Genomic DNA, 18,520 nt, shown 5'->3' with positions numbered 1-18,520 from the left:
ATAACTTTCGCTTTTCACAAAAGGGACTTTCAACTTTATGGACTGCCTTTTTTCACGAGTTTGCAATAACGGTGTGAATAGGTTTGTCATCCTATTATGGTGTCAATCGGTTAGGCCTAATGCATTTAAAAACAAAGCTTTTATATAAGTAACCCTTTCAGAAAACGAAAGCCAATGAGTTGTGCAAAATATCTGCCACCCTAGCAGCTCTTTTTATACACTTTTTAAGCATAGTGTGGGATATGTAATGACCTCCCCATAGTGTGCAGCAATAGTCCAAAGATGGGCTAAACTTACAAACCTGTGGTGGGGGGCGGGTGGGGGGGGGGGGGGGGGGGGGCACAATTACCTATTCTACTTAACATACAAAGTTTGGATGAAACTGTTTTCTTAACATATTCAACGTGTGGTGTCCAACTCAATTTTTCGTCAATAATAATATCAACGCCCGTATTCTTTAAACAAACTTTAAACTTCGAAAACGTATTTCCTCATAATTCATAATAGACCATCATTTCCTTAATTAATTTTCTATGTAGACAAAACTTAACACGGTCTCGCTCTAGTGCTGCATCACTTGAGTCAACCTTTAGCAAGCGAAGGCAAATCGGGAGGCAAATTCGAAAAAACACCACAAAGTTTTCCATATGACTCTTTATAAATATTGACAACCAATTCTCATAGAGAACCCGAAAATATATTTCATTAGTAGCCAATACGAAACACCGTGGATGCATAACTCTATTCCTCACCAGTGGTGGCGCCAGACGGGGGAAGGGGGGGAGGGATGTTCCCGACGTGGCTGGGCGTCGCTCAAAATTTCACGAAAGTGTCCCAGGGGCGAAGCCCTCGAAAATATTATTATTATTTAATCGGTTTTGAGGTTTACTATAGAAAATAAATACAGCTTTTTTCCTCCCCGACAAGTTGTGGTTTTTCTCCCCGACGAAGGGGGTGGGGGAGCTCTTCGCGGGAGGCCTGCCCCCCTCTCCCCTTGGTGCCACCGCTGATCCGCACTGGGTCCCATCCCTTACTTATAAGCACTAGACATGAAGCAGACCCAATCACTTTGCTGTCTTTGTGACGCTAACGATGTAGAAGACGAGTATCATTTTCCTTTAATTTGCACAGCTTACAAAAAAGAGAGTCTATACTGTACTCCCTTTTTGTCTGGCCAAATCCAACGCATTATAAATTCCTAAGATTATTCAAAGATACTCAGTCACAGGTTCAGTTATCTAAGTTCCTTTATGTGGCCTGATTGGCTGAATAAAGTCGGGTAGTTGCCCGAATGAAATGGAAAATGGATATGGTATTAGGTGTCGACGTACTAATACCTAAAAACTTTCTTCACAATGACAAACAGGTTTTTCCACCTGTTCCACCTGTACGTCCAACTTCCAATGTCGTTTTAGATTATTAGTGCTAAGATTATGGCGCGTCGATCTGGGTTCACATTTGGGGGTGGGTGGGGGGTGTCAAAATGTTTCCAAAAAACCCCAAAAATAAAGGGGGGGGGGTGCCGGGAAATTTTTGATTCCTATATGGTTCTTCAAAATTCAAGGTTTTCCCATTATTGAAAACGGTCAGGTAAACTTTCTCATTTTTATTACAGTAAAATAGGCCTAGTATATGTGTGTATATACATAAAAGAAATTGAGTATTGCATACGTATTCTTTTTTCCATGAATTGATGAACCCCAAAAGAGAAAGAAGTTCCGGGTTCTTACCGGGAAAATGTTGAGTTCTAAATAGTGGGAAAAGAGATTTCCGACTTCTGAAGTGTCTTTTAATGACTTTTAAGTTCTTCAAAATTCAAGGTTTTCCCCTCTGAAAAACGGTCAGGTAAATTTTTCTTATTCTTATTACATCAGATGAGCAAACATCTTCGGAGTAGGAGTTCAGGTATTAGGCCTATGCTAATACCAATTTTTAAAAAAATGTTTTTTTAATTTTATTGGCAATTCGAAAATAAAAAAATACATTACCAAGAAATAAAACAAAACAAAATCGGCTAAACAAATTTCTAGATTTGCTGCTGCAACTGGAATAAACTACGGTAGTGATAAGAAGAACATGCAGTACTGTATATATTATTGGGTTTTTTTTGTTTTTTTTTACCGTTTCAGGTATCTTTTCGACAACTTATTAACTGTGTTTCCTCGAGCTTTGTTCAAGCTACATGTGACACAACTCATGTACGTAATTCTTAATGTTTAAATTAAACAATTAAATCACGATACTAAGCGCTTTAACAACCTGTGACAACTAGCCTATATATTGTATCTCAGGTCACAACCATTTTTACAGGGTAAAGAGCCTAGCCATTTTACATTTGTTAACCACCTGTCTACATCTACATTGATAATATTCAATATGAATATAATAATAAAAAACCAAGATTTTTTGGATAAAATTAACATCAATACACAATAAAAGACATCATATTACTCATGATGCTTGCAAATAAAGTACAAAAAAACACGGTAGATATATCCAGTAATTAATATACATACCACAACAATTGGAATTTTAAAAAAATCCCGATTAGTCCATGTTAAAACTAATCCTTCTTCAATATAATTATAGTCTTGATACTGTTATGTTCAAAACTTATCTATGCAGTCTTCCAAAAAACCAATATTTTGATATTTCAATATGGATACTGTTTGTCTTATGGGAAAATAGAAATAATGCCTTCTTATGACAGATTCAGTCGATAATGGCTCTACCAGATACCGATCAGAATCAAACTGCTATGCAAATAAAGAAAGTATGTTCCATTTCTTGATTCGTTCTGATTGACCTAAAATATTCTTTCCAAAATATGCGTGAATATCAAAATTATTCAAGGCAACTTAAAATCTGCTAAAACGGGACATACAGTTGCCTACAATTTCGGACAAAATAAACGTGAAATATTGGTAAATGTAACTGATGTGACGTCCCGATGACAAAATCAGATGAAACTACAGTATATGGCCATTATTATTGATATAATTGTTTTTGTTGTCGTTGTATTATTGTTGTTAACTATTATATTCAAATTGTTTACATGCATGTGAATCAACACAATATTTAGCTTTCTCAACTAGTTTTATTACTTCTTATACACGTTTACTTCTCAATTTTAGTGATGTAAGTTGGAATAACATTTCCTCTCTTGGAAGTGGACCCGTTTTAAAATATTCACCACGCAACTTAGTGCTAACAAGGAATAAAATACAAACTATTTCAAGGGACAATTTTAGCGGTCTTGGATCTCTGACACTTGTGTAAGTGTACTACTACTTATTATACCACTTATATACCTGCTGCCACTAAAGATATCACTGTTCCTGCTTCTTGTGCTGAAGACATTGGTTCAAACCTGGCCAGTGTCGGGTTTTAATTGGAGTCTGATCGCTTGGCTTCTTGCCTCGAATTGGGTAAGGGTAGGAATTTTGGACCTTTAAGCATATTTGCATAGATTAAAAAAATGTAGATTGAGTTATACTGTACACCTGAAAGTTTGTTTAAATTATCAACAACTATTATTGGTGTTTAATTACATGCATAATTCAAGATTATCAGATTATTATTTAATTAGCTAACAAGCATTAATTATACTTAGGTCAAGTGTCCACAATTACCTACGGGTGTAGGTAATTGTGGCCACTACATCCATCTTTCTTTTTTCCTTGATGTAGGCCTATTGTGTTTAAAAATGAAATTTTGGTATGTTATAACATTTTACATTAATATGTGTACTTTTAGAGTTCAGACAGACTTCTAAAATAATATACAAAAAAATAATTAACTTGTTTGAATTTAATTAACTCTTCCTTGCCATATCGCAACAACACCAATCAATCATACACAGGCTGCATAGAGTTCCTATTATTAACAACAGCGCCCTCTAGCACGTCCACAATTACCCACACGACCGATTTGTCAACAAAACACAGCCTTGCCACACTAGCCTACCAGTTCACCGAAGCAGCCAATACAACAATAATTACCATAATGATAGGCCTATGTTGTAGTTAAGTCGATGGCGCTGCACTGCGGCTGCCGCGAGTTCCCCAAATTTCCGATTTCCAATTTGAATGAAAACCAATTATAAGGAATTATAATAATAATTATCATTAGGCCTACCCTATTGAAATAGCGCGCGTCTATGTGTGTGTGTGTGTTTGTCTGTGGCGTGTGTCCTTCCAGGCGTATAACTCAAAAACTACTGGACCGATTGACAAATTTTCAATTTTCACACACTGACAATATTACATTATTTCGGTCCTCCTTGAATTTGGTGCTGGTCGGAAGATCTTAGAACGTTATTTATATATTTTTCAGTCGCGAATGGCAAAGCCAACTCTAGCGGATCGTTCGACAGAGTCTATTGGCTAGGGCAGGCTGATTCGAGCTGATAGATTATGTGTCAAATTCTAGCCGGTGAACTGAAAGCAATTCGGACGGCATTTTTTTCCCCCATACAGTTAAGGCGGAAATTATAGAGGGCGCTATTTTAGGTCAGTTACCCTTACATCTTCATCGTTAACATAGAGCGTCGCACCATAAATAGTGCTACCTCCGCCCTGTGCCTAAATACAGAATTTACGCAACCAAAAAAAAAACTTGTAATTTTCTTTTGGGAATTCTAGGCTAGCCACCCAATTCACTCCCCCTGATCCGCCACTGCTATCTATCATTATTCGTATCAGCATTTCCATTAAGCGAAGTCTACGGAAGTGAAAATTCCCTCAGCCTACTGTTCAACATACAGTATCTACCCTTCTTCTAAACTCTTCCACCTCTTTTTATCTAATTGTGTGTTCCAGATAGTAAATTTAGCTAATATATTAAAATTCAGAACCCAACTGAGTCAATTCAATCACTGGTTTCATTTTTGCATTGATTCAAATACAAGGCCCATACAAGCGCTGAAAACTAGGTCCTATCGTGATAATGTACAGAGCAGCTGATATCAGGCTGACGTCGACTTGAAAGTAGCGCATGCGCAAAATATGGTCTATAAGAAGCGTTATGAATGACATATTACCAAATTTACCTACGAAAAAAAGTTGCTTCGCGTTCGACGGTGCGCGGCCGATATTGTCCGCGGCCGAAGTTGACCTCCCGCGGACCGCCGCACGAGAGCACAGAGGCGTTGCGCCACTGAGTATGGATAGCTGTTCTATAGCTGGGTACTACATTCCAGGTAAAAAAAACTTCATCTTTAGATCTCCGTCTTTGGCCTTTTAGACAGCCTGATTTACGAAATAGTTGGAAAAAATTGGTGTCGGGGATATAGCGTTGTGTTCGTCCTCAATCAATCGAAAATTCAACATTATTTGTTTATTTTTTATCTCTTTCTTCTCTTTAACTCTTCACAATTTTTTTTTTTAATATTTCGGCGTGACTAACGAGAGAGGATGGGGGCATGGGCCCACGTGGCCTGCTGCTGGACCCGCCCCTGGAAGGAGAGGTGAGTGAAGGGTATTGCAATAGCGTCTGTGTGTGGTGTGTGTCCTTCCAGGCGCATAGCTCAAAAACTACTAGACCGATTTACTTTCGATTTTTACACATTTGCAATATTTCAGTCCTCTTCATATTTGGTGCTGATCGCAAGTAAGATGCAGAATTTAGAATGCTATATAATTTCCGGCCGCAAATGCCGACAGAGCCAACTCAAGGGGATCTTTTTGACTTTAGTGCGGTCCATATACAAATTTGCCCTTTGGCATGGTGGTAGCATGATGTGGGGGGTACCAAAACCAAGAAAATGGAAATCTGATTTGACCTCTGTGACCCTTGATCTAAATTGTTATGCTTTTATTGAAAAAAAAAATAAAATTGCAATATCTCTGTAATGCTTTGGTCTATTGAAAGAGTGTTGGTGTCAAATTGCTCATCAGAACACGCACATTTATATTCGCTCTAATCAAGGACTAACTGTTACCAGGATAGGAAGCTGGTTGGTTTAAGCATGGAGAAAATAAAATAGATTTTATTTTCTCCATGGTTTAAGTGCCTTATGTGCGGTATTGTTATGCTAATAAGCCAGATAAGCACAATCTGCACATGCTCAGAAAAACAAAATTTTCCTTAGTCACTGCGGCCCGCACTGCGTATCGGCTTGGCGAACAGCTAGGCCTACCGAAAATTATGGTGCGATAAAACAAAGCAAAATAATGGTACTAATTTCACTTGGCATGCAAATCAATCGTACTTACACACTTAAAAACAAACTAATCTACCAATAAAATCACCTGCTATTTAAGATATAAGGCAAGTATGTTCACAAATTTGATTTTAAATTGATGTGATTTGTTTTGTTGGCTAGCCTAGGCCATGTCTAACCGCTTATAAAAATGCAGAAAAAAGACCCAAAACAAATTAGAATGAAGTTATCAACTAACTAGTGCATTAAAATTATTCATATACTTACTACTTACTTATAAAATTAAAATGTATTGCTCACAAACGCCAACTTTTGATTTTAATACACCTTTTCTTTGTTTACCATACCGCAATCCTTGGCAGGCCTAGCTGTACGCCTAGCCGATACGCAGTGCGGGCCACAGTGTGGCAAAGGAAAGTTTTGTTTTTCTGAGCATGTGCAGATTGTGCTTATCTGGCTCATTAGCATAACAATACCGCATATAAGGCTAATTCAAGTTAGACGGCTTAAACCAGCCAGCTTCCTATCCTGGTAACAGTTATAAGTCATTGCTCTAATACAACATTTTGCATGAAATCCAATGCTTATCGAGATTTGTGCTAAAAATAATGTTTTTGGACAAAAATATGAAATGTCATATCTCTGAAACTCTTAGGCCTACAGTAATTTTGGTGTCAAATTGTTCAGAAGACATACATTTATATTTGCTCTAATAGGATAGGGACGGCTTACCATAACCTTTGGTGTAGCATAGCTAATTGTTACCACATTAATAATGATTGCTCATGTAAGCTGTGCGGTAATTCCGTAAACCTCACCAGGCAGCATTTACTGGTGTGTCCTTGGGTGACTGTGGATGTTAGGGTACACAAAAACTTAAGGATGGTTGAACGCCTACTTTACCAAATTAAGTAAATAAATAAGTAAATTAGGTGTAATAATAAAATAAATGATTATACAAAAAAAAAAAGTGATTAAATTCCGTTGCATGTTCCTCAAGATTTTTTCATGGTGACTCTGGTTTGCGTGCCAGTTATGTTTTACCTGTTGGGCCATGTGGCCGTGTATTCAATGTTTGAATAAAGTGTGCCTAAATACAAATACTAATACAACTTTTCCATGAAAACTAATGCTTACCCAGATTTTTTTTTAAATCGTGTTTTTGGGTAATTTATATGAAAATGCCATAGGCCTATTTTATTTGTTATCAGGCCTTGACGTGTGTTTAATGAGATGTTACAGTAGTGAATACTAATTTGCCCTTTGGCAAAGTGGTAGAACATAATGTGGGGTAAAATAGAACTTACCAGAAATCTGATTTGACCTCTGTGATCCTTGACCTCATCGGTAACAGATCTTTCACATTTCAGCAATCTTCTACAATATCCACAACATCAAAACATTATGTTTTAAGGAAACATCATAACTTTCAGTCTAAAGTGAATTTGATTTTCACATTGTTTTATAATTCGCGCTATATAAATTCTCAATTATTATTATTATTATTATTATTATTATTATTATTATTATTATTAATATTAAGATAATTATTATTATTATTTTTACCTAAAAAACATGTTTCATAACTTTCAGTCTAAAGAGCATTTGATTTTAACATTGTTATATAATTCGCGCTATATAAATTCTCAATTATTATTATTATTATTATTATTATTATTATTATTATTATTATTATTGTTAATATTATTATTATTATTTTACTTAAAAACATGTTTTGGGGCAAAAATATGAAATAGACATATCTCTGCAACGCAACATATTATATTTTGCTCTAATACACTTCCCCAATTAATCTCCTCTTTCTTGCACTATATCTTCCTTAATTTTTCCACTCTTGCTTGGCTCTGGCATCATGATTGCACCATGTGGATACCAGCGCCTTATAAATATCCACTACATTATTAATATAACCTTTTCCATGAAAACTAATGCTTGCTGAGAATTTCTTTAAAATCATGTGTTTGGCATTGATATGTTACATTTATTGAGATGGAACAATAGTAAATACAAATTTGCCCTTTGGCTTAATGGTAGCATATGATGCCGGGTACAAAATCCAAGTTACTGGAAATCTGATTTGACCTCTGTGAACTTTGACCTCAATTTTTATGTTTTTTATTTTAAAAAAATAAAGTTACCATATCTCTTTAACGTTTTGGTATATTGAATTGATTTTGGTATCAATTTATTTGCTCTAATACAAAATTTGCCATAAAACGTACCTTAATGCTTACTGAGAAATTCCTTAAAATCATGTTTTTGGGCAAATTAAATATAGGCCTATAAAAAGCCACATTTCTGTAAAGTACAGTTTGTTACAGGGACGTAGCCAGGATTTTGAAAGTGGGGGAGCCGCTATGCGAATTACGTATGACCCCGGCGGGGTCAAGGGGACAAATCCCCCTGTGAAGTAGCGCACTCTGAACGTTCTTAGGACTGTTTGAGAGGATAAAGTGAAAATTGCAATAGACGCATTATAAATAAGCGCAAAAATAATTATATAATAAATCAACAGTGGCAGATCCAGGAATTCAAAAGAGAGATGAACCAGGGAGGGACTTTCACAGACCGAGGAACCACCCATCTCAGCCCCACCATGGCTGAGGTAAGAAAATTTATGATTAGGGCATCTCTAGATGGCCGGAAATTACACTTTCGCACTTCAATTTGAATATATTTTTCCTTTTTTTTCCTTAAAAAAATGAAGGGGGGTGCCTTGAATCCACCTCTGCTCAAAACATTCTTTATCCAGAATAGTCATAATCACGAAAAATGGACATGAAAAACCAGATCACATCCTAAAAACAAATAGCAGTCACTAAGACATACATCAGGAGCCGACTCGATGGAGTTTAATGTCATACCCAGGGAAGGGCACAGATTTGTTTTGAATGGTGGAGGGGGAGAGAATTTTGTAAGTCGACACCCACCCCAGCCCCACAATGGTTGGAGCTGAGGTGAGAAAATTTGAGGAAATAGTACCTCTAGATGGCCAGAAATGACACTTTTAGTAAAATTCATCATCATCACATCACCATTAGTCAAAATGAAGCGCCAAAAGAAATTCTCATGATCTTTTATCAGGGATTTTTGACAACCATAGAGATCTTATTAATGTGTGTGTATACACCATAGAAAACAAAGCTTAAAAACATTGTCTTTGAGTACGTACTTTACATAGGCCTACTTCAAAAACGTGATTTCACAACCACCTCAACCACACCATGGCTGGGGCTAAAGTGAGAAAATTTGAGGAAATGGTACCTCTCGAGATGGCCGGAAATGACACTTTTATATAATAAAATTCATCGTCATCACAATACCATTATAGTCAAAATGAAACGCCAACAAATTTCTCATGATCTTTTATCAGGAATCTACTTAATATTCAGGACAACTTAGGCCTAATTATAGCTTACTAAGCTTTAACTATATATACTATAGTATGATCAACAAATCACGACTTTTTTTTCGCGTTTAGCACAATTTTCTTCACTTTTTATTGCTATCAATATTATTATCAATTATTACTATCGTCATTATCATCATTGTTATTATTATTATTACTATTAGTAGTAGTATTATTTACCATAGAGATCTCATTCTTATTAATGTGTGTGGGATATACCATAGGAAAAAAAATCATAGAAAAAAAGCTTTAAAATATTGTCTTTGAGTATGTACTTTACATAGGCCTACTTCAAAAACATGATTTCACAACCACCTCAGCCCCACCATGGCTGTGGCTGAGGTGAGAACATTTGAGGAAATAGTACCTCTCGAAATGGCCGGAAATGACACTTTTATATAGTAAAATTCATCATCATCACATTACCATTATAGTCAAAATGAAACGCCAACAAATTTCTGATGATCTTTTATCAGGGATCTACTTAATATCCAGGACAACTTAGGCCTAATTATAGCTTACTAAGCTTTAACTATATATACTATATTATGATCAACAAATCACGACTTTTTTTCGCATTTAGCACAATTTTTTTTATTGTTATTAATATTAATATCAATTATTACTATCGTCATCATCATCATTGTTATTATTATTACTATTACAGTAGTAATAGTATTATTAAACAAACATTTAAAGAAACTTGCAAAAGGATAAAAACGAAATTGAACCACAGTATCGCATTTCTATCTTAAAAGACCTGGCCTGAGATTTATGGATTTAAGATTTTTTTAATCACCGCTTAGGCTTATGTGTTCTATTAGGCCTATGTATAACGTGTACTGATGCATATTTACATGTTTAGAAGTATTCATTTTAAGTGATCCCAGGAAAGAATTTGTATTGACTCAAGAATAAGCTTTAAAATTTTAACACTGTGTACAAGGGGGGGGGGGAGCCGCTGCTCCTACGGCTCCCCCCACCCCTGGATACGTCCCTGGTTTGTTAGGTCAGATATTTAGGACTTGACATTGTATATTGAAATATTTCCCTTAAAATATTTAAAAAACAAAATGTAAAATTTATACCATCATTGTCTTCTTCCATAAATCATCATCCATAATGATGGAGAATGATAAATGATGATAACTATGACGCTGGATGGTGACAAAAATGATGGTGACGATAATAGAAAATTATTATGCTGAAGGAGGACAATAATGACAGATGATGATGGTGATGGAGGATTACGATGATACTAGGTTATACCGGTAATGATGATGGTGATTGTAATGTTGATAAAAGATAACAATATTGAATGATGATATATCATCATCATCTTCTTCTTCCATAAATCGTCATCAACAATTATCATCCCCATTATCAGACATCACCATATTTCATTCTCTAATTGTAATTTTTTAGAATGATTATCATCATATCATATATTATCATCATTTATTATCATCCAATATCGCAATTTTCCATCATCATCATGTCACTGTCATCATCATCGTCATCATCCCCCATTATCGTTTTCCAGCGTAGTAGTTTTTTTATTGTCATCACTATCACCATCATATTCAATCAACATATTCATCCAGAAAAAAAATTACCATCCTTAATTATCAAAACAAAAGTCATTCCTCATCATTATAATCATCATCATCTTCAATCATTTTAAACCATCCTTCTGCATAATCATCATCACCATCACCATTATTGTTGTTATCATCATCCTCCTCCTCCTCCTCCATCATCTTCATAATCATCATGATTTCCATCCGTAATCATCATCATCATCATCAGCATCCATTTTTATCATCATCAACTCTCTAAATCATCCTCCATCGTCGACACTCTGACATACAGTACATCACTAACATAGTTTTCGTGAATTTTTTTTATTATCTCCATGATATACTTTATCATCATCACCTATCATCATCGTCCTCCGTTATCGCACTATCAACATTGTCATCCTTTATCATTGTTATTTTTATCACCTTATAATCATCATCATATAATCAGCATAGTTATTACTATCATCATCCTCCATTATTATTATCCCTATTATAATTCCACAACATCATTAGGCTCTCCATCATAATCATCACTTTTTACTGTATATCATCATCATTGCACTTAGATTTTGTACCCCACAATGTGTTCTACCACTATACAAGATACAAGATTCTTTTATTGTCACTAGCACAAAAAAAAAAAAAAATTAAAATTCGTCTTCTCGATGCAAAAATTAGTATAGAAGTTAGACAAAAACTAAACGAAGGATCACATACATAAAACAGAATATACAAAATGATACAAAGGTCACTATTGTAACATCTCAATAAACTTATGTCAATGCCTAATAATTAGCTGTATTTTTCAGAAATATAGAATTTTCATATTATTTTGATGAAATTCTCAGTAAGCATTACTTTTCATGTTGTATTAGAGCAAATATAAATTTGTGTCTTTTGGACAATTTGACACAAAAAGTATTTCAATAGAACAAAGTATTACAAAGATATGGCAATTTCATGTTTTTTTTCAATAAAAAAAAACAAAAATTTAGGTCAAAAGTCACAGAAGTCAAATAATATTTCCAGTAACCCCTACAATGTGCCAATACAGTAACATCTCAATAAACATATGTCAAGCGGAGTAGGCTTTTTGCCCACCCACGGACATTAACCCCTGGACAATTTTTCCCCGGTATTTCCCCCCGGAAATTTCCCCCTCCCCGTGGTATTTGCTTATGTAGGCCTATATAATTCATATTTTGTTCTGTTTGTTGTTGCTACTTAAATATTACCATTTAAATATTGTTGTTACTTGTGCAGTCGATTTAATACAGATTAAATAAAAGAGATGATATGAATCTTGATGTATCCCTTGTATATAAATTCGTGTTTTATAATGGAGGGGGAAATATTTGGGGAGGGGAATTGTCCTAGGGGAAACAGTCCGGAACACATCTAGATGTGTATAAGAGACAGGGGAAATACCGAGGGAAAGTGTCCGGGGGTGGGGAATGTCCGGGGGAAACCAGCCTAGATCCATGTCAAGGCCTAATTAATAATGAACTATATTTTCCAGATGGTTTTTACCTATATTTTCCCAAGTGTTGCAGAGATATGACCATTTGATATTTTTGCCCAAAAACATGAATTTTATGAAAATTCTGAGCGATTTTGCATGAAAATTACTTAGATATATGGCAATTTCATGTTTTTTTTCAATAAAACTATTAAAATTGAGGTCAAATCAGATGAGATTTCCAGTAACGTAGTTTTGGTATCCCGACATTATGCCCTATCACCATGCAAAAGGGAAAATTTGTATCCAAAATGTAACAACCCATTATTTTTGTAAGCTTAAGCCTGGTTTTAGGGACTGGCTACTCTGTTTGGCTAGGCCGAGCGGACTCGAGCGGATCGACAGCAGCCAGAGTGTGGGTAAGTCAAATTGTTGCCGACGGATTGAAAGAGGTCCGGCAGGCGTGCAAACTCGCCCGATTTATGAGCTTGTCACACGCGAGGCCTATGATGAAGCGTCCGGTCGGTGTGCAATTGAATGCCATTTATTGAGATTTATTAACAGATTATATCTTGTTTTTGCCAGTTTGCTTCTCCAAAATAACATAACGTATATTGCAGACGGTGCATTTAATGGAACCAGTATTACACACCTGTAAGTATTACAAATTTAATAACAAGGCCTCTAAGCGCTTCACATAACAGTATCATGTATTTGAAAAATTATTAGCTTATAAAAAATATGAACGACGAAACATTTTAGTCAATTTGACGCAGTTCAGAGGACCCTTCCGTCCATTGGATATTGATTGTTGCTAAGGTCCCACAAAGCAACTGTGTAAGCGTACGAAGGGACGTGCGTTGTGGGACAAGACAACACGTGTTTGGGAAAAGTGCCTAGCCTTACTCTGTTCTGTCTGGTCAGTTAAATTTTGATTGACGCTCTTGAAAGGTCAATTCCTATAATCATTTGCTTTCTGTGTCTCATTGGAAGTTCGCAACTTAGTTTTCTTCAGAGGTGCATTAGCATTTCCCTAAAGGTGTTACATTGTTCCCTGACAGATAGGCCACAAACACCTCAGCCCCACCCCACCATGATTGGGGCTGAGGTAAAACAGAATAAGTTATTTCACATCAAGATGCCCAGTCATGCCAGTACTCTATGGCTTAGAATATTATTATAATTAAAATGTGTCCCGGCAGACTTTAAAACGTCTTTCTTCTTCAGTGGGTAGGCTCGGGCCCATGCTACCCACAGGTGCAGCCCCTGATTTTATTTTGTTTAAGGGAGCGATTGAATAAAGGACTTTTATTTGTACAGATAAAAGCCCTTGACAAAATTGGTGAGTGGTTCAAGATTTTCAAACATTATTCTTGATGTTTTCTTCTTTAACGGCTTAAGTGATATCTACATAACAAGATCCAAGTCAATAGTCCCTTAATAAAACGCAAAATATGAGCATCATGATAGTAATTCATTGTCATTTTCTTTTAATTTACAGTTTCGTACAGGGAAATTTCTTGAGTCACATAACGAATAAAACATTTTACGTGGAGATGGGCACAATAGACTACCTGTAAGCTTGAAGAAAATAATATAATGACATTTTTCATTCATAGGCCTATGCAATAGACAATTATTTAAAACAAAACTCGAAAATATAACTCTGCAAAGCATATACATAATATATAAACACACATACTTATACATATAAACATATACGTGTGGAATGTGTTAATTATTTTATTCATTCATTCGTCCGTTCATTATAATACGCCTAATTTACTTTTCGCAGATACATTTACGACAACCCAATACAGGTAATAGAAAACAACGCGTTTTCTCATACGGCACAAAACTCAACTGTGTATGTATAAGAATCATGAATTTCTTCACCTAAATTATTTTTTTATATTTTAATATTCATATTACATTTTTTACAGTTGGTAAGAGCATACTTTGAATTATAATACACTGATTAAGTTATTTGTAAAAAAAAATGTCTTTTTTTATAGATATCTAACTTGCGAGAACCTCAGGAATATCCCTTCAGTATTTTCTGAAAAGATATTTAATGGGTAAATATTTCGTTTTTTTAATTGCGGATAAACTGGTACAATAAATATGCCTACACCGTTATTCATTCCAATATGTATATAAACAAATAAATCATTAATGTTTATCATTTATTTCTCAGTTACTGTATGACAGATACAACAACTATTGTAATTGACAAAATAATCCTGTTGAATTATAAGATCCGATTATATGGCATTGTTTGTAGCAGTGATGGTGAATGTTCGCCTTGCCGACCAGGATACTATGGACAGTTTGACAATAAAAGATACAATGTCTACCGTGTATCAATGGCGGCCCGCTGGATCTCAATAGAGATTTTTTAATTATATAAAGGAAAACAGGCAAATGGGAAAACCCATAAAACAACAAACGGCCACATAATGCAAAACAATTTAAAATTAAAACGGAACAGTAGAGAAAAATCTGATCAGAATGACAAAAATAAATTAAGTATCCACTGGAAGAAATCCCAATATCTTGCAGACGGGTCCGTTTCGGCCATTCAGGCCCCATCAGTGCAGCTAGGGTACAGACCCAGACGAAACGTTCGACCAGCTTAGGGAGGTAGTGGGGCTAGTTTGGGCCCTGAGCATAAATAATAAAAGCTTTTCTTTTTCCGAGGAAAGTTCGAAGCAAAATAGTTTTGCAGTAATTTGAACATAAAGTTTGTTCAAGCGCATTCGATTTATCTGCCTAAATTTAAAAACCATTTCAAGAAAACTTTATGTTTTGAAAATTATGTTCCTTATACTGTATTTAGGAGGATTTTATCAGGATCTGCTAGGATTCGTTGAGAAGGGAAATTATACAGCAAACTGTAAGCGTTGTCCACTTGGAACTTTCTCGCCTCGTAGTGGTGCAGGCTCTGTTGCTGATTGCCAAGCATGTCCAACTGGAACAAAAACAGATCAATTGGCAAATCTTAATGCTTGTGACTGTCTACGTAACTTCCATCGTACTGATCGTTACGGCCCATGCGTACATTGTCCTGAAGGTGTCGACTGCACAGATGGCGTTCAGCGTTTGATTCAAGGATACTGGTGGTCTTGGAAATTTCCAGCTGCTCCCGGAAGTTTTGAGAACTACAGCCAATTTGTAGCAAATTTGAAAAGTGATAGATTCAATATTAAAGATCCTGATGTCTTAAAAGAGACAACATACATCGGACTGTTACCGGCTGTTCACGCTTGTCCCCGTATTAAAAGTTGTAATGGTGGCGGAATCAATGCCAACTGTTCTAAAGGTTATTCGGGATGGTTGTGTGCAGCGTGCAGCCATAACCATTACCAATTATTCAATGAATGCTTTAAATGTCAGCACATTGGTGTAATAGTCACTGTCTTTGTTGCTGTCACAATTGTGTTGACGTCTGTCGGATACGTCGTGTGGAAACTGGACAGACGAGGAAGAGGAAGAAATGGCATAGGTTCCTTCATGATTCATATGAAGATCGCAATCAATTTTTATCAAATTCTTGGAATACTGTCTGAAGTGAATGAAATTCATTGGCCAGAAGACTTCCAATCAGTTGGAGAAAGCCTTCAATATCTGGACATTGTTCGCTACATCAATATTCTCAGCCCGAGATGTATTTTTTCAGACTCTTGGAACGCATACACACTTCTCTATATTGCAATAGCGACACCTTTCATTATCGTGGCATTGACATCTCTGGTCTTCTTCCTTTGGCACATTCTAAATCGATACAGGGGTGACCTCTCTGCTCATCACCTTAAAGACAAATGCCTGTCAATCATAATTATGATACTGTACTTGACTTATGCCAGCACTTGCTCCAACATCATGGCGGTAGGACCATGGTCAATTCGTACATTTTACGTTACTGAAGACGGCGGAGACAAAAAGAGAGTATTGACTTCTGACTACTCCATCGATGTAGAAGATGGATCAGTGTATGACTTTAACAAGAACATTGTTTATTGTTCTTTGGTGTACGTGTTATATTTTCCTATTTTCGTTATTATTGTATTGTATTGCCGATACAAGCGTCCTGAAGAACAACCAGAAACTCTAGAATGGAAGTTCTTCAGTAGACCATATAGCGATAAGTTTTGGTACTGGGAAATATTTGAGATGTACAACAAGGCCGTTCTCGCTTTTATTGCCAACTTCAAAGACGACCAAGAGTCAAACATGTCTTATTCGCTATTCGTCACTACCATTCTGATTGCAATACATCTGTATGTTGAACCACTGAAGGCTAAATCAGATCAGAGGTTTCAATTGCTGACACTGGTCTACGTAATCGTTAATTTGTCGGTTGGCGCGATCATCGCCTTGGATGAGACACTGTACATGGCAGACAACACGATTTCTGTACTTCATGATATAACACCCTTTATTCTGCTACTTCTTAACTTGTCCATATTGTTCGTGGTTATTGGTATGTTCACATTTTAAAGATATTTTATATTTGTTTAGCAGGTAGTAGGCCTAATAATAATTTTTTTTTAAAAACATATAATACACTTCATATTGCTTACAAGGCAATGGCAAATTGTCGTTCACATAACTTAATTTTTTTTTTTTTTTTTCAGTTGATTTGATGACAAAAGTTAAAAGAGACATTTGGGAAGAATGGAATCACCATTTCGAACCGATGAGTACGTCCGATGACGCAGACTTGGATTACACTGACGACGAAAATCATTTGACGTACCAGGACGCTACAGTTTCTGTTAATACATCGCACCGTGAGATGTTGTGTATGTGACGAAATGCATTTTAAACTTCATTTTTATGTATATCAAGTTCCATAAGTCAAAATCTCGGATCCCACTTTTTTCTGAAATTTGAAAAACAAGACACCTGCAGGGACCGTGGTTCCTATGCAAGCAATGTTTTATTTAGTGTATTTAGTTAGTATTTAGTGAAGGAATATATTATAGTAGGTGGTGTATGTTTTTTGTAAAACTTCTGCAGACAAAATAGAAACGATGCAATTTAATCTCATAATATCAGATGTTTATACTGAAAGCACAATGTCACATCACTACAAATAGAAGATCTAGAGAAATATTTGGGCAGGAGACATGCGAAGTGTGAATAACCTAGTTTGGGGTGGGGGGTGGGGGCGATGATGTTTGTATTTTTAAAAAATAGCTTTTTTTGGAGTACCATGATCCCCTCTTTCTCTACTTTTTTTAAATCACCAAATCTAAATCTGGCTCTGGGATTGACTTTTAATAAATCTGCAATGACAACCAACTGTCTATTCATTATACACAATAAATGAAAGCATAAAAGGTTGGGGGTGGTGATGTTTTAGATTTTTGTTTAGACATGCTTAACCATAGACACTGATACATGGAATTTAAATTTTTTTTAATTGTTTGTTTGGGAGTATTATGATCCCCTCTTTCTCTACCTTTCTTTAAATCACCAATTCTAAATCTGGGTCTGGGATTGACTTATAATAAATTTGCAATGACAACCAATTTTTTATTCATTAAACACAATGAGTGAAGGCATAACAGGTAAGGGGATGAGTGGTTTACTTTAATGGTATTATTATTATTGTTATTATTGGGTAAAAACAAAAATAGGAATCAATATCAACCCAAATCTTACTAAACACTTAGATTCAGAATTAGTGTATGTGTGTAAAAACTTTGCTTGTTTAAAACACACATGGCATACATTACATCATCAAAACTTCATATGAACTATGCACCAATAAAATTAGATGATAAAAATGGATCACAAGTTTGTTCCATGCATTTATTTCCTGTATAGATAGCTACATATATCTATTACAAAGATGACACATCTACAGGTTGAAAATA

At 35.6% G+C, this 18,520-nt stretch overlaps 1 protein-coding gene across 1 annotated transcript in view; it reads left to right on the top strand.

Moving 5' to 3' along the window:
• The window catches only part of LOC117120669, a 36,549-nt gene extending 19,058 nt beyond the window's left edge, over nt 1-17,491 (top strand). Inside the window, exons 11-19 of the mRNA XM_033265692.1 lie at nt 2,130-2,198; nt 3,135-3,275; nt 13,221-13,289; nt 14,137-14,211; nt 14,431-14,502; nt 14,651-14,713; nt 14,833-14,964; nt 15,431-17,118; nt 17,273-17,491. Of these exons, the coding sequence (XP_033121583.1) occupies nt 2,130-2,198; nt 3,135-3,275; nt 13,221-13,289; nt 14,137-14,211; nt 14,431-14,502; nt 14,651-14,713; nt 14,833-14,964; nt 15,431-17,118; nt 17,273-17,448 (2,485 nt within the window). The 3' untranslated portion in view covers nt 17,449-17,491. The remainder of the gene's footprint in view (nt 1-2,129; nt 2,199-3,134; nt 3,276-13,220; nt 13,290-14,136; nt 14,212-14,430; nt 14,503-14,650; nt 14,714-14,832; nt 14,965-15,430; nt 17,119-17,272) is intronic.
• The last annotated feature ends 1,029 nt before the right edge of the window (nt 17,492-18,520 follow it).

The sequence above is a fragment of the Anneissia japonica genome, unplaced genomic scaffold, assembly GCF_011630105.1.
Source record: "Anneissia japonica isolate Jap-2015-1 unplaced genomic scaffold, ASM1163010v1 scaffold288009_len375886_cov190, whole genome shotgun sequence".
NCBI classification, from domain to species: domain Eukaryota; kingdom Metazoa; phylum Echinodermata; class Crinoidea; order Comatulida; family Comatulidae; genus Anneissia; species Anneissia japonica.
The sequence above is the reverse complement of the archived record's forward strand: the minus strand, read 5'-3'. Positions and strand labels throughout refer to the sequence as shown.